The 23,044-nt window shown below is 38.4% G+C and overlaps 1 protein-coding gene across 6 annotated transcripts in view; it reads right to left on the bottom strand.

Moving 5' to 3' along the window:
* PPP1R9A (protein phosphatase 1 regulatory subunit 9A) overlaps window positions 1–23,044 on the bottom strand; it is a 320,392-nt gene that overhangs the window by 12,509 nt on the left and 284,839 nt on the right. For 3 of the 6 annotated variants that reach the window (XM_082846438.1, XM_082846437.1, XM_082846436.1), the window contains 4 exons: window positions 21,722–21,879; window positions 20,913–21,156; window positions 11,205–11,292; window positions 11,022–11,105 (listed from right to left, as the gene is read on the bottom strand). In XM_082846438.1, coding sequence (XP_082702564.1) covers window positions 11,022–11,105; window positions 11,205–11,292; window positions 20,913–21,156; window positions 21,722–21,879 — 574 coding nt within the window. Of the gene's footprint in view, window positions 1–11,021; window positions 11,106–11,204; window positions 11,293–20,912; window positions 21,211–21,721; window positions 21,880–23,044 lie in introns of all 6 variants that reach the window. The other 3 variants (XM_082846441.1, XM_082846440.1, XM_082846439.1) reach the window with 2 other exon arrangements.

The raw sequence follows: 23,044 nt of genomic DNA on the forward strand, positions 1-23,044 counted from the left end.
ATTCACCGGTGACTCCATCTAGTCCTGGGCTTTTGTTTGTTGGAAGATTTTTAATCACAGTTTCAATTTCAGTGCTTGTGATTGGTCTGTTTATATTTTCTATTTCTTCCTGGTTCAGTCTTGGAAGGTCGTGCTTTTCTAAGAATTTGTCCATTTCTTCCAGGCTGTCCATTTTTTGGCATAGAGTTGCTTGTAGTAATCTCTCATGAACCTTTGTATTTCTGCAGTGTCAGCTGTTACGTCTCCTTTTTCATTTCTAATTCTTTTTTTTTTTTTTTTTTTTTTGCGGTACGTGGGCCTCTCACTGTTGTGGCCTCTCCCATTGCGGAGCACAGGCTCCGGACGTGCAGGCTCAGTGGCCATGGCTCACGGGCCCAGCCGCTCTGCCACATGTGGGATCTTCCCAGACCGGGGCACGAACCCGTGTCCCCTGCATCGGCAGGCGAACTCTCAACCACTGCGCCACCAGGGAAGCCCTTCATTTCTAATTCTGTTGATTTGAGTCTTTTCCCTTTTTTTCTTGATGAGTCTGGCTAATGGTTTATCATTTTGTTTATCTTCTCAAAGAACCAGCTTTTAGTTTTATTGATCTTTGCTATCGTTTCCTTCATTTCTTTTTCATTTACTTCTGATCTGATCTTTAGGATTTCTTTCCTTCTGCTAACTTTGGGGTATTTTTGTTTTTCTTCCTCTATTTGCTTAGGTGTAAGGTTAGGTTGTTCATTTGAGATTTTTCTTGTTTCTTGAGGTAGGATTGTATTGCTATAAACTTCCCTGTTAGAACTGCTTTTGCTGCATCCCATAGGTTTTGGGCCATTGTGTTGTCATTGTCATTTGTCTCTAGGTATTTTTTGATATCCTCTTTGATTTCTTCAGTGATATCTTGGTTATTTAGTAGCATATTGTTTAGCCTCCATGTGTTTGTATTTTTTAGTTTTTTTCCTGTAATTGATATCTAGTCTTATAGCATTGTGGTGGGAAAAGATACTTGATATGATTTCAATTTTCTTAAATTTACCAAGGCTTGATTTGTGACCCAAGATATGATCTATCCTGGAGAATGTTCCATGAGCACTTGAGAAGAAAATGTATTCTGTTGTTTTTGGATGGAATGTCCTATAAATATCAATTAAGTCCATCTTGTTTAATGTATCATTTAAAGCTTGTGTTTCCTTATTTATTTTCATTTTGGTTGATCTGTCCATTGGTGAAAGTGGGGTGTTAAAGTCCCCTACTCTTACACTGTTACTGTCAATTTCCCCTTTTATGGCTGTTAGCATTTGCCTTATGTATTGAGGTGCTCCTATGTTGGGTGCATAAATATTTACAATTGTTATATCTTCTTCTTGGACTGATCCCTTGATCATTATATAGTGTCCTTCTTTGTCTCTTGTAATAGTCTTTATTTTAAAGTCTACTTTGTCTGATATGAGAATTGCTCCTCCAGCTTTCTTTTGATTTCCATTTGCATGGAGTATCTTTTTCCATCTCCTCACTCCTCTTCTGTATGTGCCCCTAGGTCTGACGTTGGTCTCTTGTAGACAGCATATATACGCGTCTTGTTTTTGTATCCATTCAGCCAGTCTATGTCTTCTGGTTGGAGCATTTAATCTATTTGCGTTTAAGGTAATTATAGATATGTACGTTCCTATTACCATTTTCTTAATTGTTCTGGGTTTGTTACTGTAGGTCTTTTTCTTCTCTTGTGTTTCCTGCCTAGAGAAGTTCCTTTAGCATTTGTTGTCAAGCTGGTTTGGTGGTGCTGAATTCTCTTAGCTTTTGCATGTATGTAAAGGTTTTAATTTCTCTGTCAAATCTGAAAGAGATCCTTGCTGGGTAGAGTAATCTTGGTTGTAGGTTTTCCCTTTCATCACTTTAAATATGTCCTGCCACTCCCTTCTGGCTTGCGGAGTTTCTGCTGAAAGATCAGCTTTTAACCTTGTGGGGATCCCCTTGTATGTTATTTGTTGCTTTTCCCTTGCTGCTTTTAGTATCTTTTCTTTGTATTTAATTTTTGATAGTTTGATTAATATGCGTCTTGGTGTGTTTCTCCTCAGATTTATCCTGTATGGGACTCTCTGTGCTTCCTGGACATGATTGACTACTTCCTTTCCCATATTAGGGAGGTTTTCAACTATAATCTCTTCAAATATTTTCTCAGTCCCTTTCTTTTACTCTTCTTCTTCTGGGACCCCTATAATTCGAATGTTGGTTTGTTTAATGTTGTCCCAGAGGTCTCTGAGACTGTCCTCAGTGCTTTCCATTCTTTTTTCTTTATTCTGCTCTGCAGTAGTTATTTAATACACTATTTTATCTTCCAGGTCACTTAACTGTTCTTCTGCATCAGTTATTCTGCTATTGATTCCTTCTAAAGAATTTTTAATTTCATTTATAGTGTTGTTTATCATTGTTTGTTTGCTCTTTAGTTCTTCTAGCTCCTTGTTAAACGTTTCTTGTATTTTTTCAATTCTCTTTCCAAGATTTTGGATCATCTTTACTATCATTAGTCTAAATTCTTTTTCAGGTAGACTGCTTATTTCCTCTTCACTTGTTAGGTGTGGTGGGTTTTTACCTTGCTCCTTCATCTGCTGCGTATTTCTCTGTCTTCTCGTTTTCCTTAACTTACTGTGTTTGGGGTCTCCCTTTCGCCAGCTGCAGGTTCGTAGTTCCCACTGTTTTTGGTGTCTTCCCCCAGTGGGTAAGGTTGGTTCAGTGGGTTGTGTAGGCTTCCTGGCGGAGGGGACTGGTGCCTGTGTTCTGGAGGATGAGGCTGGAGCTTGTCTTTCTGATGGGCAGGACCACATCCAGTGGTGTGTTTTGGGGTATCTATGAACTTAGTATGATTTTAGGCAGCCTCTCTGCTATTGGGTGGGGTTGTGTTCCTGTCTTGCTAGTTGTTTGGCATGGGGTGTCCAGCACTGGAGCTTGCTGGTCATTGAGCGGAGCTCGGTCTTAGTGTTGAGACAGAGGTCTCTGGGAGAGCTCTCACTGATTGATATTACGAGGGGCCGGGAAGTCTGTGGTGGTCCCATGTCCTGAACTCGGCTCTCCCACCTCAGAGGCTCAGGCCTGACAGCCAGCTGGAGCACCAAGACCCTGTCAGCCACACGGCCAAACTTTAAGCTTGATTTATTTAATTCGAGTACCCAACCTTGACTCTGTTCCCATATGGAATGGATCTTGATCTTATATATCCTTTTCTTAATCCTCCTTGGAACGAGGAAAAAGAGAGTAATGTATCACTTCATTTCCAGCATAGAGTTCACTGTCCACTACCACTTTTAATAGGTAGGAAATAAGAATATTGTTGCCAAATTGTTGTCATTCTAATGCCCTATTTGAAAAGGACTTTTGGTAGTTCAGATCCTGGCCAGGTAACGTTTCAAAGAAAATCTGCAGACCATGTCTCATTAAACCCTTTCATAAAATTCTCACTGCCAGGGAAATACTCAAGAGTAAAAATTCCATGTGGACTTGTACATCCAGCACTAAAGACGGGTCCGAAGGCCAATGTGATGAATGAGATCATAGAAGCTCAGCCTTGGATAATATCCAGAGGCTTTCTGCTCTAGCTTTCCACACCACGATAACGGAGGAACAAAGGAATAGTCACATAGAAAGCAAAGAAAGCCCACTTCTAAGGAGACAACCACTGTCCTCACAGCTGCAAACCACCAGATCCTGGGATATTTTGAAGACTATTTTCGAGGTCTGGCTGTGCCCCTGCTGGGGCTGTATCCTGTCCCCCTCACTTCTTTGTGTATCCTTGACTCTAAAACTCCCTGAGCTGATGGAACCTCTGTGTAGTTCCTAGTATCCTTCAAAAAACTGAACAGTGATATGCTTCCATTTGCTTGGACCTAGAGTATAGAATATTCATTTAAAGGAGCAAACTCTTCACTACTTTAAAATTATAGACCTATCAGCTCACCAGCTTTCTAAAATAAATGCCAATTTCCTTTTGGATATACAACTCTCGGGCCTACAAAAGGAGCAGAAAGGGTTTGGTAACAGTTATTCTACTATTGCCCACTCTTATAGTCTGTTTCACTTTGTGGAGAAATCTGTTAAGAATAACATAAAATTCTTCCTTCCCTCCTTCCCTCCCTCCCTTCTTAACTTTTTTTACTCTGAGGGCAGGTTATGGGCCAAGGGGCATAAACTCCATACAGATCCTTAGTAACTCCCTTGAAAAATCAAGATTGGTAGAAATGAATACTTAATAGATCTGAAAATAATTTCTAGAGGATCAAAACAGGTATGTGTTCTATACTTGCTTCATTTTCTTTTTTAGCTTATACACTAATGACTTACTATCATTTTTGGAAAAAACAGATTCACAAATCACTGCTATATCCCTGATTGTTTTATTGTTAGGAACTGGGAGAAAGCATGTCTTCCAATTAAGTCTCTATAATCCGAAAATGCCATTTGCTGGGGGTGTGAGGTGGGGAGAGTAACTGCCTCCTGGCATTTAAGTGGTTTAACAACTCTGTAGAACAATTAACTCATTTATATATCTTGAAACCCGTTTACCCTGGTGCTAGCACCCCAAAATTAAGTTGCTCAGGTAAACATTCCATGGTGATTTTTTTTTTTTGGTTTGTTTTAATTTTGAATACAATTAAGTATTCAGAGTCTAATTGGATGTCATCGAAATATAATTAGGAGTTCAGGAACTTCCAGAACAGAAAAAGTATAAACAGAATATAGAATTCAAGCAGGTAGTAAAGGAGGTTAATTGAAGAAAGTTAGGTGCAACCAGAGGAAGGATTGCAGACCTCCATTTACTCAAATCAGAGGAAGTAATTCTGCAAGGTTCTAACATCCACCCCTTCTGTAGGGGACTGAGAGACCTGAACAGGTAACAGCTATGACAAGCAGGTGTCCATCTGCAGCCAGGCCAACAACCTTGAAATACCCTGCTTCTAGATCCTGAGTTATGGTCTAAATATCTGATCAATAACTAACAGCCCATTTGAGATGGTCAGCGTAGAGTGCTTAACCTTAACTTATGATGGGGTTCAGGACACGCTACCCCCAAATAGGGCACACCTTGGCATAGTGAATATTTTAAGCTATGAATATTTTAAGGAATTTGAGAAATGGCAGGTGCAGGAAGGGCTCTCTGACCTTCCCCATCTCCCCTGAACCAGGTCATAAGACCCTCATGTAAGAGAGGTGCCCTCCCTATACCCAGAGGAAAGGAGCATCCTTAATTCCATAGATGGACAGACGCCAAGAGGAACCTGAGCAAATGAATGAACAGGCCTGGTTAAGTTTCCCCAGTTTACTACCCTTAGGCTCATACCTTTCTGTCCTATCACACTTCCCCACAACTTTCCATGCTTCATCAAACCTACGATAAAAATTCTCCAGGCTTAACTCCTTCTTTGGGTCTTTATTTCCTAACGAAGGCTCCTGTGTCTCATAAAACTTACATTAAATACATTTGTATGCTTTTCCCTTGTTAATCTGTCTTCTGTCAGTCTAATTTACAGGACTTCAGTTGAAGAACCTAGGAGTGTAGAGGGAAAAATATATTTTTTTCCTCCCGTACACTCACTTGAGATGGAGAAACTGTTCCCTTAATGAGTCTCCCCCGTACTGGGAAGATACAAAATGAAACAGCAAGATGATCATGTAAATAAAATCCATATTATCAAAACAAAAATATTAGTTTAGGAATAATAAATATACTGGTTAGTTTTTAAGAAAATTTGTATTATTAGAAACTGAGAAAGAAACTTGTCTATTGAGTCTACCTTGATATATTTAACTGATTTCAGATTTAACTAATTAGGTGTAAAACTACCACACTGATAAAGAGTACTGGGATGTTTAGAGTCACTGTAGTTATTTTAATTTAGTAGATTTTCAAGAGTTTTTTTAAGTAGGAAAAGTGTTGATTTGTTAGGAATGTAAGTTTGTCAGGTTTTAGGCACTGGAAATTACTTAAAAGGAAAACTAAATAGATAAAATTTATAAATGCAGCTAAAAACAGGACAGACAATTATGGGGGAACAGGTCTGCTCTCCTGAGGCTAAGCTAATATTGTTCAAAGGTTTTCACGAAAGTGAAACCTTTTTTATTTCATATAAAATTTTACTCGATGTATAAAACGAAATGACGGGATTTCTAAGTTGAGCTAAACTCAGAAAAAGCTAGGTTTTAAAATTGGACACTTTAACAAATTACTCTTAATTTATAACCCACATAATCCTCTTTTTAAGAACAAAGCTACTACCTTTGGGCATTAAAAATATCAAGTGAAGGGGAGAGCCCACGTGAGCTACATGGCCAAGGTTAAGTCCTCCAGTGGTGAGTTTTTGCCATCACTGTTCCTGGCCACTAGTGGCTTGGTAATGTGCGCTCTAAAACTTTTCAGGCTCAAATTATTCTGCCATTTTCTAACGGCCATTCTCCACCAGCATTTATAGCTACATTTTTGTTTTTTGTTTTTTAAAATGTTTTTTTTTTTGAAGGAAAAAGCTGGCTCCTCTCTGGGATGCCTCTGTGGACAGGGTTTAGGCAGAGAAAGGGGCTTCTCTCTCTGTGTACATGTGTTTATCCCACTCCTCAGCTCTTCTGAAAGGGGTGTGTTTCAACTCCAGCTCAGGAGCAGAGGCTTGGCCCTTGCTCAGCAACAGGGCAGAACTGCCCTCCAGATACTTGTCATGCAGTATAATCTCAAACTCACTGCAGTACCATGATTTATCTAAAGTTTCTTTGAGAGAAATGGCATCTATGAAGGATTGCCTGAACTATAATCCATATAGTCCACGTATTCGTCAAGATATTACCAAAGTCACCCCTGCATGAATGAGACTGCCAGAAAAATATGTCCAGAAAATATTTAGTTTTATATCCCTGCAATAAGAATTACTTTAAGCGTTAACAGTGATGATAGCCATTTATATTTATTAAGGACTTAAAATGTGCTTAAATGTGATCTCAACCCCCTTGATGACCTGAAGAGGTAAATATATGTCTCCATCTTATTGATGAGAAAACTGAGGTACAGAGAGGTTAAGTAACTTGCTCAAGAGGACAAGTGGCAGAGCTGCGATTTGAACTCGGGCTCTTAATCGCCTTGACATTATGCTCTTGGCTTTTACTGGAGGTCACTGTTATATTTACTATGAAAGTACTGCTGAAGATGTTCTAAGTACCAACCTTACTTTTTACTTTATCTTGTTTTACCCTATCTGATTTACTTTGAAAATAAATTATACTGTTGTACCATATATATTTTTGTATATAAACAAATAATATTTGGAACAAAGAGGAGTACATACAGATAAAAAAAAGAATGAACAAACAAATGAATACATGCTAATTTACAGACCAACAAAATAAAGAGTCAGAAATCAAAAGAGTATGTTTTTCATAGAATCATATAGATCAACACTGTCCAACAGAAATATAATATGAACCACATAAGTCAACTAAAATTTTCTAGTGGCCACATGGAAAAAAAGAGGTAAAATTAATTTTTATAATATATTTTATCTCACCCCAAATATTCAAAATATCATTTCAACATGTAATCAGTATTATAAAATTATTAAGATACCAAGATATGTCACATTCTATTCTTTTCCATGCGAAGTCTTTGAAATCGAGCATGCTTTTTCTCCTACAGCACATCTCGATATAGACAAGCGACATTTCAAGTGCTCAAGGGCCACATCTGACTAGAGATTACCATGCTGGATAGTGCAGGCAGAGATGGATAGGGAGTTACAGACCATGTAGTTTTAGTTGACCACACTTATTTTTTGGCAGGAAACCAAAGTCCAAGGAATTCAGACTTACCTATGGCAAAGTCAGGACGAATACTGGATTCCAGCTCAGTGTTTTCTCCACTGTTCACACTTCTAAGGTGAAAGCAGATTTGCTTCCACAGAGGAGCGCCATCTCCCTTCCCCATAATTTTCCCACGCGCCACCCTCTAGCCTTGCTTTGAGATATCTGCTCACAGGGCTTTCCATTCAGTGACTAAAGTGGGAGCTTCTCCTACAGAGCTCACAGGGCTTTCCATTCAGTGACTAAAGTGGGAGCTTCTCCTACAGAGCTCCAAAAATAGACACTCCACTGACACCAGTGGCTCCTTACTCTAAGGAGAGTATTTTATCTTACTCTTTGGTATGTACTTTAAGGGATGAACAAGCTCTGACGATTGCGTTTCCTGCTTTTGTTATCCGCTATGTTATCTGGTTAAATCAGAAAGTTCACTGAGCACGTATTTGAAAAGGACAGAACCGAACCATGTATGTCTGTAGGGTTTACTTCTTCTTATTTTAACCTCATCTATTTGTTTCATGTTGGTCATGTATTTGAATCACTTTGTCTCCACAAGGAATACAGTAAATTCTTTACTCTTTGGGAAGGAAAAAACTAAAACCAAGACCACATTTAGAGAATGTCTGGCCTCTTTCAAGTCCGGTAGCCTTAGGTTATCACTGATTGAATGACCTCATCAGATTTTTACAATCTTATAAGAACTGGATGAAAAGCCTAAAAGATAAGATTCCTAACTCAATTTGTGAATCATTCCTCCTTTTTCTGAGAAAACCTCACAGGAGTGATGAGTTTACCCCCAGTTCTTCTCCACAACTGCAGTGGGACCCTGCAGCTCATGGTGCTTGCCACCCACCTACCTTCAGGGGCCCTGTGAAACCAATTCAACTGCATTATGCTCCTACTGGGCAGTAACTGTACTTCCTGCAATATGTTCTGAATACGGTTCTGGCCCATTATTCATCTACATAGTAGAATGGAGGCTGTCATTAGATTTGATTACTGTTAACCAATTACTGTGATAGCTCAAAAATTTATTTTTTTGAAACTGAAAAAATCCTTCTTCTTCCCTGCCCTACTGTTTCAATTACATGAATTCCTTTCAGTCCTGTCAACCTTCTACTGTAATTACAAATAATTATGAAACTCTGATTCTAACTGAAAACTACTTTGTAATGTTGTACACGTGAACTGTTTGTGACTACTGATGCGGAGAGACTGCAGAGTTAATGTTTTAAAATGTAGCTGACTAGGCAGCCTAGCTGGCTGCTGCTTCAAAAGCTGGTTATCGGCTGCGATTAAGCAGCACGATGATGACCGCCCACCCTGGACTATGGTGGTTTTGCCTGGAGTAAGGTGAGTATTTGCCAACAGAGTCAAGACCTGCTTGACTTTCACCTGCAATTTACACAAGGGCGTGAGAACTCTCTGGCTCCTACGACGAAATTCAGTCAAACCTTCTCCCCTCCACTCTGTTGGATGCCTGCGCTTATGTCCCATTGAGGGTGGGGCCCCAAAGGTGAGGGCAGTGGCTGCCTCAGGAGCCCAGGGACCGAAGGGAGCACAGTGTCACTTCAAAAGTGTTCGAGTTTCTCTCCCATTGTGCATTTGGGCATCTCTCTCTCTCCCTTAAACGGTTTCACTATCTGTTGTTGTTTTTTCCCCTGAGCATATCTGATAGTTTTCTATTCTTAATTCTAAGGCATAAAGTAGACTGTTTTATATTTCTCACTCTAAAACCACACAAAGTTAAAAGTGCTCTTGAGTTGCATTATGGCCTTATTTTTCCTGAGATTCCTGTCCTTAATATAAACAGAGCTTTCTTGCCTTTCTCCATTGTACAGCATAAAGGAAACCCAGACTAACAAGAATAATTAATTTTGGAATTCTCTCTTCTCATCCCTCACCCTCTCCCCCATTCTCCTGTAATCCCAGGGAGAAGGTACAATTTCTCACCAAGGTATATGGCAGAAAAGAGAAAAAAGGAAACAGCTGGGGACAACCTATAAAATGGATAGGTGGTCCCCAAATAATTTTACATTCTTTTATTCTTAGCATTTTGTCTGTTTCTTCCTTAGTCTATACTATTGGGATGATTCCCAAAATTCATAAATAAATGTAAACATCATTAGATGCTTAAGTAACTAGGAGGTGACATGCAGTGTTGGAAAGACATCTGGACAGGAGGCCAAGCCCCAGCTAACTGACATTAATTGCTTGTTGCATAATCATGGGCTAATCAATTAAATTCTATGAAGGTGAAGTTCTTCATCAATAAAGTATGGTATTATTATCTGCCCTCCCAATCTTATTGTAAGGATCAAATGAAATGATAAATATAAAACTTCTTTGTAACTTGCAAATAATAATAAGAATTATAGCAGATTGCTATCATTATTATTATTATTGAATGCCTCCTATATGCCAGGTACCATTTTAAATGCTTTACATGAAAACTCATTTAATCCTTACACTAACAGGTAGCTACTCTTATTATCCTCATTTCATATATGAGAAAACAAAGGCACAGAGGCTAAATAACTTGTCGAAGGTTTTAAAGGTAGTAACTGGGAGAGCGCTGATTCAAACCCAGGCAGTTGGACTTCAGAGAGAGCTCTGTGCTTTACTGTTTCCCTATATAAACCTAAGTTTACAATTATGTAATCTCAGCATAAAGTTGGGAAAGCTTGACAATGTGTTATACAAAGCTCACTTCTCTATAGGAAAGTCTCTATTGAACAGTAAGCATAGTTGATGGCGCCAGCAAAAATCAACTTAATAGCTGAGTTCAGTGAGACACTGGTCTTTCTTACCCGCATGTGGACAGAAGAGTCTTGAAAGCCAACAATATACTTAAATGCAAAATTACCCTTTCAGACTTATAACCAGAAGACACAAGAATTGTGGGTAGCCAGGCAAAAAAGCTGAAATGTGTCTGACTGACACATCACATAGATACATTTATACTGTATTTAGATAAACATTTATTAAAACTGTTCATGTGACCATAATTCTGCAATTAAGCCAATGGATCTACCCGAGGCCAGGTGTAGGCTTCAATCGGAGTAAGACAAATACCAACTGCAATTTGTTTTCATCTCACCTCTAGCTGTATCACTTCAGCACAGAGATAACGACCACTAATTCCAGTTAACAATGGAAAGGGGCCAGAAAGTTTAGATGCAGAGATACATCTGTTCTTAATCACCCACCCGTACCTGCTACCTGGAGAAAACCTACTGGCTTCTTTCTCTTTTTCTTTCCATTTCTTTCCCTTGTTGGAATTCCTTCGCAAAGGCGCCCTATAATGACAGCACACAGTCAGAAAGGGGAATTTGACATTTTCTCCTTTAATCCTTCTCTTACAGAGGGCTTGCTTTTTAACTTCATGAAGAGCTTACCCCAGATCCACAAACTTCCGCTTAATTTTTCCTCCTCGCACCACCAACAAACTTGATGCCCTCAGTGATCTGGGACCTTTGGCACCATCTAGGATATACATATATGTGAAAAAAGCAATTATTATCATTTTTAAAAAGCTACTGTCAAAAGTCATTGCGTCTCTGAATCTATGGGGTTTGCATCAATTCCAAACAGTAAAAGAAAATACTGGATGCCTTTATTAACATACAGGAAACATAGCTATGTTGAGGAACATTCAGTCAAACCAGGAGAGGTCCTGTTAGACAGAAGCCCAATACTTATCACAAAGAATTTTAGCTTCAAATAAACTGGAATGAAAAAAAATAAGCAAGAATAAACACTATCAAATCATTCTTTACATTCAAAGCAGGGACCAAATGACTTTCCTTCTGTTCCTTCTCTGGCTCCAACTCTTTGCTTCAAATGTCTGGGCTCTGTCCTCCATGCCTTTCTTGCCTTTGGGTTTTAGCACCTTCTGACAGGACCCCAGCTCACTTCCCCCATATGTCCCAAGTCCAGTAAAGAACGTCACCCCTGAGAGTCTGAGAGATTAGGGAGAAAGTGAGAGTCAAAGCTTTCCCTTCTCATCTGCCCCTTGCTAATGGCTTGTGGCCAGTCTTGGGATAGAGGAGACAGAACATGGGGGAGACTTCTTAAGCAGGAGCTCAGCTATAAAACATTTATATTTTTGAAAGGTCTTTTTTTAGAAGTTGGCTTTAAGCACAACTTGGCTGGCTTCCCATGATGTGGAAGACGCCAAAAACCTCCCCAGTGCTTGCAGCTGAATGATCTCTGCCTCTCTCCGAGTTACGCTGGCACTCTAAAGCACAGCAGCTGCTGGGGGATGGGGACCCTTGAAATGATGCCAAAAACCAATCAGAGGAGACGCTTTGCCAGTGGAATTCAATGTCAGTTGTAGGAACTAGATTCCACTGGTGGCACTTACTCTACCTTGGACAAGGTAGAAACTCCTAAGGCTCTGCTTGGAGCTATTTAGCAAAGAATGCTGTTTGGCATTATATTTCAGCATATCCAATCATCTGAGATCATTAACAAGGGGTGTCTTTGATGCATATCTGTGTACGAAACTGCTCTTTCCCAATTGTCTGTTGGTGTCTTTCTCTTTTTAAAATTGAAAAGAAAATCCAGCAACCTTCTGGCATGGAGTGTAGTTCTCCTAAGAGAGTGTTCAATTAACCTTGCAGTTAATTTTGCTTATGCTTTTTGTCTATTTCAGGAGAAACTTCTAAACACACATAACTTACAAGCCATGATGTGCACACAGTTCTCATTTAGGAGTCTATTTTCGAAGCTCTGAAGAAGCACAGGATGTTGAAAAATACTCTAAGGATTTTTAGCAATGAGCTTTTCATAGTTTTAGTTAATGATACACAGATTATAATAATCAATTCCTTGAAATGTACATAATCAAATAGAAGAGTAAGAAATATGTCCATGTCAAAATCCACTTCTAACCTCAAATATTTATTATGGCTCTTTGCATCATTACTCTTTGGGTAACTGAATTAAATAGCCACAGATGTGACCATGCACATAAAAAAATATACACACATGGCACAAACTCACTCTAAGGTGATTTTGCTAATGGACATTAAAAAAAAAAAAGCAGGATTTCAATTTTCTTAACAGAAGCTGAAGGAAAGAAAGTACTGGATTCTTCCAAATAAATTCTAGAGCAACTCTCAACAGCTAGGAATGTGCAAAGTTAAAAGGAGACTGCCTTATTAATTTCGGAAATAAAGGTGGCTGGGAGATATTTTAACGAGTGGTGGTAAGACCAGATGAAGCAATGTACGTGGCAACACTCTGTAACCTATTAGTGTGGCAGTTATGTGGACATCTTGGGACTAAAAGCCTGATTCTGCCCATCAGAGAGCCTGCTGCTAGGCAACCTCACATTATTATCTCACACATTTGGCAAAGTGTGTTCCAAGGAACACTTCAATGAATTCTTTCAAAAGGCCGAAGAGGCAAGATTAAGTAATAATGCACTTTCCCACTTTAAATCAATCAAATCCATCATTAATGTACATCAGAACTTCTAGTCTGCATAAAAACCAACATTGGATTGGTATGATTTCAGGAAAAGAAAAAGAATTGTGACATTTTTGTTTGTTATTTAGCTGTATGTGGAATTCCCATTAGGCTTTTTGAAATCTCTCCAATACTACCTTGACGAGCAATTAGAAGTCCAAGTCCTCACGTTGGGTGACCCAGCTTTAATCTTTGGCAACCTGGTCTTCATTTTCAAAGGTAATGATTGATTTCCTGAGCTAAATACTAAGGCCTTTTCTGGGACTGCATTCTTCTTAGTCTCACTGCAACAAGACCCTTGACTACCTCTTCTTTTATTCTGGGGACTCTGAAATCTACCTCCCAGCCCCAGCTTCTTTTTTTTTTTTTTGCGGTACGCGGGCCTCTCACTGTTGTGGCCTCTCCCGTTGTGGAGCACAGGCTCCGGACGCGCAGGCTCAGCGGCCATGGCTCACGGGCCCAGCTGCTCCGCGGCATGTGGGATCTTCCCGGACCGGGGCACGAACCCGTGTCCCCTGCATCGGCAGGCAGACTCCCAACCACTGTGCCACCAGGGAAGACCCTGGCTTCTCTCTCGAGCTCAAGACCTCCTCTACTAAAAATGAGTTAATCACCTTTCCCTCATAATGCTTCTGATTTCCTACTTTCTATCAATGACAAGACCGTGTTTTCTGAGGCTAGAAACCCTGTGATCAGTTTTGACCTCCTCACTCTCTTCCCCCTGATCTCGTCAAGTTACATATGTTTCAACAGTTCTCATATCATTCTTTCCTGTCATTGTCTATTGCTCCTCCACCTTTCAGGGTCTCTTAACTCATCTTCCTCATACCTAGTGTCTTTTCCTTTTTATTCCTCTGCTCAAGCATCTTGTGGTTTTCTAGTAATATGATAAGGTATCTAAGGTATTTAAATTCTAGAGCTATAGACCTAACCTACCTGTTCAATTTTACGAGCAATCACTCTAACCTGAATAAACAGACTGCTTCCAGCAGGCTGGGACAGCCTTCCTTACCTATCTTTTCTGTTTTTTCAGTCCTTCAGTAGTTACTCTAATTGTATTTTCTCTGTCATGTCTCGTTTACCAATCTCAGCTAGGGTTAACCTCGCCGTCCTCCAAGCAATGATAAAATTTACTATTTCTATATGTATAAAGGCCTAATGCAACATAATAATAAGGGAATCCTGTAAAGATTTCTACTTGCAAGGACATTAATTCAACAAACATTTCTGAAGACATGTTCTGTGTTAGGCAATGCGCTAACAGCCACATATACACTTAGAATAATGAACAAATCACAAACAGAAAACTGATAGTACTTCATTTACTCAACCTTGTCTGAACAAAGGCCCACTGCTATGTAAGTCCAGAGACTAAAACTTTAGTATTAGGCTACTCAAAGAATAGACAGGGGGAAAATATTTTCATGCCCTTTATTGCTATATAACTTGCTTAACAAACCTCTAGGAATAATCTTTTACTTTCTCTAATTTTAACTGAAATGGGGTTAGATGTTTATCATTTAGCCAGTTGTAATGGGATTCTTTCTATCCTAGTTTCCACTGAGGTCCCACAAATATGACAACAAAATTATGACTTGTGAATGTGGTACTGGTGCAATTTAGAAAACACCCAACTTCAGTTAGGTGTTCAATTGAAGAACGGAGAATCTGCCCCAGGAATGTAATCACCTGCAGCTGTAACTTAATTATTACCTTTGTGGTACCTTGTTAAATCAAAAGTAATGGTATATCACTTTAAAAAATCTTGATAAACAGCAACCAATGACTAAGACATTTTCAGAGTTTATCCAGCAATGTTGAGTGGAAGAAAATGTATGTCTAAACCAGGAGTCAGCAAACTTTCTGTAAAAGGCCAGAGAGTAAACATTTTAGGTTGTGGGCTACTGACTCTGCCACAGCTACTCAACTCTGTGCTACTGTAGTATGAAAACAGTATGTAACTGTTTGAGTGTGGTTGTGCTCCAATAAAACTTTACTTATAAAAACGGCTGGCAGGGGCTTCCCTGGTGGCACAGTGGATAAGAATCCGCCTGCCAATGCAGGGAACACAGGTTCAAGCCCTGGTCCAGGAAGATCCCACATGCCGCAGAGCAACTAAACCCGTGCACCATAACTATTGATCCCACGTGCCACAACTACTGAAGCCCACGTGCTAGAGCCCGTGCTCTGCAACAAGAGAAGCCACCACAATGAGAAGCCTGCGCACTGCAACAAAGAGTAGCCCCCGCTCGCCACAACTAGAGAAAGCCCACGTGAAGCAACGAAGACCCAGTGCAGTCAAAAATAAATAAATAAATAAATTAATTAAATAAAAGCATTTATCTCATCGGAAAAAAAAAGGGGGGTGGCGGGACTTCTCTGGTGGTCCAGTGGTAAAGAATCCACCTTACAATCCTTACAATGCAGGGGACATGGGTTCGATTCCTGGTCAGGGAACTAAGACCCCACATGCTGCGGGGCAACTAAGCCCATGTACCACAACTACTGAGCTCACGCGCCTCAACTAGAGCCCGCGTGCTGCAAACTACACAGCCCAGGCGCCTTGGAGCCTGCGCACCACAACTAGAGAAGAGAAAACCCACACGCCACAACTAGAGAGAAGCCCATGCACCACAACGAAGAGCCCGCACACCGCAACAAAAAATCCCACATGCCTCAATGAAGATCCCGTGTGCTGCAACTAAGACCCGATGCAGCCAAAAACTAAATTAAATAAATAAATAAATAAATAAATCTTAAAAAAAAACGGGTGGGGGCCAAATTTGGTTTGACGACCTCAGTTTTATAAGACTTGTACTGATTATCTAGAGAGACATACTTATTAATTTGTCCAAGAACCTTATTAACATCAATTATATGCATATAGTTTACTAGGGGCCATGAATACAAAGATGAATCAGACAAGTAAGAAAACTCTGGCTCACACTTGACAACCTGATCACTTATTATCACACACAAAGTGACAGAAGCAGAAGTAACTGTGAAAATTTCTGTGGGATCAGAGAGAATAATTCACTTTGCCCGGGAATGGGGAGGGTGTGCAAAGGGTCCACTAAAGGAGGTGACATTTAAGCTGAGCTTTGAAGAAGGACCAGAATTTCCTGGAGTGGCATGTTACGTATGAAGTTTGTACTTGTTGAGTACAAATCCCATTCTAGTTCCTTTATTAAGGAGCCAGTGAGTTGTAAGAACCACACACATATAAACACATACACACAGGTAAATCAGGCTAACCACACTTAACCTCTGTTGAGTCCTGCTCTGAATAGTCGATTCGTCTCACATGGCAAAGAACTCAAGGATTTCACAGAATGTAAAGAGTCTTGACTGATAGGTTTCTTTGCTATCTTTCAAGGTGCAACAGAGCCTGAGAGTGGAAGGCAGAAAGTACAGGGGCTTCCTGGTTATTGATGGTGGTGGTTGTGTGGTGTCAGAGAGACAGGGTCTGTCACCAAACAAACAAGCAAGCAATAAATCAAAGAGAGAGAGAGAAACAGAGACAGAGAGACAGACAAACAGACTCTAGTCTGCAAACTCCTTGCAGGAAAGGATGGAATATTATCATTGTATATTCAGCCTTTAGCACAATGCCGGACGCAGAGCAGGTGCTCAATAACTATTTGTTGAATAAATACATGAATGAATGGATTAATACTGTGAACATGGAAGGCACAGGAAGCTCTTCAAGGCTGGAAACTTTTATCAAGGGAAGGAAAGAATGTGAGGCACTGCTTTCATCTGGTCATAGTTAATGTCTAATAATGGTTATCATACTAGTAACTATTTATAAAGTTAATACTTTATAAAAGCTCAATTAATTGCTCCTTTCTAGTTACCCAGAAGCATGATCAACCCAGGAAAATTAAAAAAATGGGAAAGCTTAAGAGTTTGTCTCTGCAGAAGAAACTACCCACCCCGTATTTCTTGGTCCTGCTTACTACAGCTGGAAGCTTAATCCCAAAGAAGGGGCAGTAGCAAGCAAAGGAGGTATTGGAGAAAAGATGGAATGCTCACATTTTAATGCTAATCACTGCTAACCACATTTTGCTCTATATTACTGCTAATGGACTGTGAAACACAACTCACTTCCATGTAATACTTCTCCAATTTGAGATGAAACATTTGCTTTTAGAAGGAAAAGGAAAAGAGAAATAATCTAGACAAGATGTAGCCACTTTTAAAAAATTTTAGTCAGATTTCATGTGTGAGGGATCCACTCTCCGACTATAAAGCACTTTCTTTCAGACAGCTAAGTTATGCCTTATAAACTCAAACAGTGGACTACAAAGTATTAACCTATATTTCCAAAATATATGCCCCTGCTCTTTTGCCTTCTTATGAACCAAGTAAGGTCTATACACATTTTTTTTTTCTTGAGGAGATGACAGAGGGCTTCACACAAGTATATTTCTATAAAAGTGCCATTACAATCCACAATTTAGGTTAGTTAATGAGAGTTTCTGAAGCCTTCATTCTTTTGAAAGTAGGTCAAAATCACAGTGTAAGTCCTTCACCAACTTTACAACTGCTTTTGATGAATTAGCAGGCTTGACATATTTTCTCTTGCCTCCGCTAGTATCTTGTACTCCCTAAGTACTTATTTTTTTTACCTTAAAACGTCTTCTGGAAGACTTGTGCTTAGGACCAGTCTGTGGAAGATAATTCCAGCAAATCAATAGGCTCAGGGAAGGAAACCAGGGAAAATATCAGGGATAAAGCTATGACACTTACTAAGAGTTACAAAACAAGGTAAGCCTCCACCATCAACTGTATTTCTATGTTCAGGATGTATTTGTAGAAAGATTACAACTTTTGCTCTGGTAGAGATAAGTGCGCATGGACTTTTCAGTGTAGTGATGCACAATCGTATCTGTAATGAATGAGTGTGTCCCACATCTTTGCTAGCACTGGTTGGTGGAAGTAATCTGATGGGTATCTAACTCAAATGACTATTTCTCTGATCATTAATGAGGTTGATCACCTTTTCATATTTTATAAGTAACATGAATTTTCTCTTCAATAAATTGACGATTTATTACCTTAGCCTATGCTTGACTTAAAAAATTCTTCGAAGCTACTTGTATGTTAGACATATAGAGTCTATCAGTTAACTTTGTATATATATTATTGTCTACTGAAATCAAGAGTATTTTATAAAATAATTTTAGCGTTTAAAGGAAAAATAATAAAATAAACACCCATTTCATTTCTCACCCCACTCCCATGAAGTTTATACCTAGGAAGTCCCCAGTATATTCTCTTTCATTTTCGTTCCCTGACACTCCTCCCAAGTAATTAACTTTGTCACTCCATTTGTAACCTCAACATTTTGTTTGTGTCTCTAAATAATCTGCTAGTTTTGTGTGGCTTAAGATTCACTATTCAGTATGATGTTTTGTCATTGCTCTCTGGTGAATAATCTTATTTAGATGATTTTTTTCCTAATACCTTCTTTACTTAACAAGTTTTTATAGGAAATGTCTGAAAAATTATATCAAACTCCTTTCAATGTCTATTACTATTATAACACTTGACTTTTCCTTTGTTGATATGATGATTCATACAGTTAGATTTTCTAATGTTAAACCATCCTTACATTTCCATAATCAACCCTACATGATTATGGAATATAAGTAATTTTCACTCCTGGATTTAATTTACGAGCATCATATTTCAAATGAATCTACATTTAGATTTTATATAAGATTTTCTTATATAATAAGAAATAAGATATATTTCTTAAGGTATAATAAGATTTTCTTCTTCCACATGATCTTTACTAGTTTTTAAGACTCTAGCTACAAAAAATAAATGAAAAACATCTCCTGGAATAATTAACATAAAATAGATGCTCTATTTTATCTTTTCCTATCTATTTTTTTTATAGGTGAGTCAGAATTCAGTTATAAAACCACCTGGGCCCGGTACCTTTCTAAATGGAAGCTATAAAAATATATTTTGTATTTCTGTACTTATTGGCTTATTCAGGTTTTCTTTTTCTTAGACCATTTTGAGTACTTTATATTTTGGTAGGAAATCCTCTATTTCCTCTAGATTTTCAAATCTGCCATAGAGTTGGCGTGCTATCTTAAAATTTTTTTTAACCTCTGTATCTCCTTTCTCATTTCAAACGCTGTGGGTGTTTTTGGTTTCTCTATTTTTTTTCTTAACCTGTCCTTCCAGGGGGCTATTCACTTTTACATAGCTTTGCTGCGTTTATTTTGTGGAGGTGTTAAGAGTAGGCTTTTCATGTTAATAAAAATTCATTAAACTCAGCTTTTATCTTCATTATCCCTTCCTTTCTATTTTCTGTTTTTTGGTTGTTCTTTCCCTTTATTTTGAATATTTATTTTATTTATTTTCAGTATTTATTTTTTACAATAAAAGCATTTAAAGCCATACATTATCCTCTGAGTACAATATACTCTGACTACCGATTCAACTTTCGGAAATTTATTCTACAGAAATGAAAGCATCAGCATACAAGAATGTAAAGCATCAGAATGCTTATATCTTTTTCACAGTGGTAAGCACACAAGCGAATAAACAACAACCTACCCCCACCTGGGATACAACTTAAATGTCCATCAATACTACAAGGGTTGCCTCAGTTATATTATCGGCTCACTATAGAAGATTATCTTGTCATTTAAATTTGTGTATATTGCCCCAGAGGGATGTCCATAAAATATTATCATGTGTATAACAAAACTGCAGAATGTCATTTGTAGAATTCACTTTTATAAAAAAAAGTATATAAAACAAAACACACACCAGAAATTATTTTTGTCTATATATATATATATATATATACACACATTTGTTTAAAATATATGTGTATATATATACATACGGACACACAAACACACCATATATATCTATGTGCATTTCAGATGTGAAAATAATATAACCAAATCTTCTTGGTTACTTTAAAGGAACACATCAGATGTGGTAGGAAGAGAATGAACCTGTTCTTTATATATCTCTGCATCATTTCACTTGTTTAAACAGGAATTTATTACTTCTATAAATTAAAGCACACAATTAAAAGGACAACAATCTATTGACACTGCTATGAAATTCTGATGCTAATTCTAGGAGCATATTTTCAAATTTATTGACTAATCTCCCTGCATTATCTTTATCATAGCTTTTCTATCACATTCTTTGCAATATAAATTACTGTGAAAATTTCTTCTAAATAAAAACCAATTAATGGGTTAAGACCTATATTGTTTTCACTTTCATATACACATATTTTTTTCTAAATGATTATGTTAGTAGTTATTGAAACTATGGGCTACTATTACACAAAATCTCTCGAAGGCCTCCTGAAGAATTTCCTTCAATAGTAAACTTGTAGAAAGCTGAAGAAGTGAGATACTAATCAGGTAGGAAAAGATTTTAAAAAAGCAAAATAAAGAGAGAAGGGTGTTCTCTTGTCCCATAATATAAAAGGAATGCAGTATTAATTATTAGCTATGAAAAGACAAGGCCTTTGTTTTTGTTGCTTTCGTTTTTTTGAAAAGAGCCATTTTTACATGGCACAAATTGAGGTGTTAGTGAAGTCAGACAAAACAGAAGCTAAACAACAACAAAATTAACGGTACCTTTTTCTTGTAGTATTTTCTTGGTGGTGGCTTGATGGTGGCAAGGAGATTCTTCCATATCATGATCAGATTTTGAAGGAGAGGAGAATGACGTGTCTCCCCCAGTAGAGGAGGAAGGCTCCCTTTCTGGGTGCAGGGGTCCCTCTTGAAATTCAGCTATGTGGTCAGACGAGAAGGGCACACTGCCAGCCACTGGAGTGAGGGATGAAGCACCAGAATCTGATTCTGGAGAAGTTCTCAAACCCTTGGGCAGAAGTGATTTGGTAATGTGCATGTGGTTATAGAAACTGTTTGAAGGCTGTTGGTATAAGAGATTATAAAGGAGGTTATGCCACTGAGCATCAGTCCCATGTGATACTTACTTTGAAATCAGATGGACCTTTTTTTAGTAAATCCCTATGAAAACCCATTTTTGTTGGTTTACAGATAAGACTACATAGTTCACAACAATTCACCATATTACCTTTGTAGCTACCACAGATACCTAAGACATACAGAAACAATGACTTGTACACTCATTATTTACCATCAGACAAAACCAACAGCTGAATATCAAAAGCACCATCATGAAATATGACAATACGGATAATGCTCTTGGTTATTAGTTCATCAAATGAGTACAGAAAGAATTTGAATTACAACGATATATCGAGGTGAATAAGAATTTAGGAGACAAAAAAGTGAACTATTCCAGCTGTTTCCAACTAGAATACAGAATATGGCTGCAGGAAAATCATTATCTTCAATAAGCTGTAGGAACAAGGATACAGCCCAAACTCACAAGTCAGAAAGCGGTCAGGGGCACTCACCTTTCGCTCCAGACTGTCCTCGCCATCTGTTGAACTGACACTATCATAGAGTCTTGTCCTAGAGGGCCTCTGGCGTCTGTTCTTCACGGAAAGCTGGGCCCGGGTTTTCAGTGCTTTTGAATCCAGGCGTTCTGTCTCTGGGACTGCTTCATTAAAGTCTAAGAAAAGAATATTGCAAAATAATCTGTGAGAACTTTGGAGAGGACTGACAGAGACCATAGACACTGATAACAAAATCTCAAGGTTATCAGTAATACCAGTCAGGAAACAGGTGACAATCATGGCGGCCTGTCTGGTAACAGAGGTAACAAAGAAATCAGTGAGATTTAGGAGAAATGTACAAAGCCTAAGGGAAGAAACGAACACTAAAGATGACCAAGTCAACACCAAAAATCTAACATCCAAAGCCCATTAAAACCTTTCTACAACATAACTATTAAAAACACGCACTTGTGTTTATTTATTTACAAGAATGCATGCTGGAGTGTTGGATGAACAAAGATACAAGAAGGTGTATCAAAGTTGGGAGATCTTAGAAATCAAGGAAAAAAACTAAAAAAGTCAGGTGCCAGGTCAAGAGCAGATAACAAAAGGTGACCATCAGCATAAATTTTCCACAGCAAAAGTTACCAAGACTGTAACTGTAAGGACTGTACCATTTTGGTCTTAATATATTTTTTTCCACCCAAAACAGAGTTTCTGAAAATTTAGCTTGTGCTTCTTTGAACTCTCTAGAAGGACCAGCAAAGAACTTACCTCAACAGCAAATTTAAGATAGCTGGGGAAATAAAACAAGGTCGGGCTATCCAAGCAAAACAAAAACAAAAAACAGGTAAACCACCACAAGTACTTAATTTACTAGTATTATGGATGAAGTATAATAAACTGACCATTGATAGATGGATGGATAAAGAAGATGTGGTGTGTGCGTGTGCGTGTACACAACAGACTATTACTCAGCCATAAAAAAAGAATGAAATCTTGCCATTTGTAACAACATGGATGGACCTAGAGGGTATTATGCCAAGTGAAATAAGTCAGACAGAGAAACACAAATACTGTATGATTTCACTTATGTGTGGAATCTAAAAAAGAAAACAAATGAACAAACATAACAAAACAGAAACAGAGTCTTAGATACAGAGAACAAACAGGTGGTGGCCAGAGAGGAAGGGATATGGAAATGAGTGAAATAGGTGAGGGAGATTAAGCAGTACAAGCTTCCAGTTACAAAATAAATGAATCATGGGCATAAAATGTACAGAGTGGGGAATACAGTCAACAATAGCATAATATCTTTGTATAGTAACAGATGGTAAACAG

Source organism: Leucopleurus acutus (genome assembly GCF_964270905.1).
Source record: "Leucopleurus acutus genome assembly, chromosome: 9".
Taxonomy (NCBI): Eukaryota; Metazoa; Chordata; class Mammalia; order Artiodactyla; family Delphinidae; genus Leucopleurus; species Leucopleurus acutus.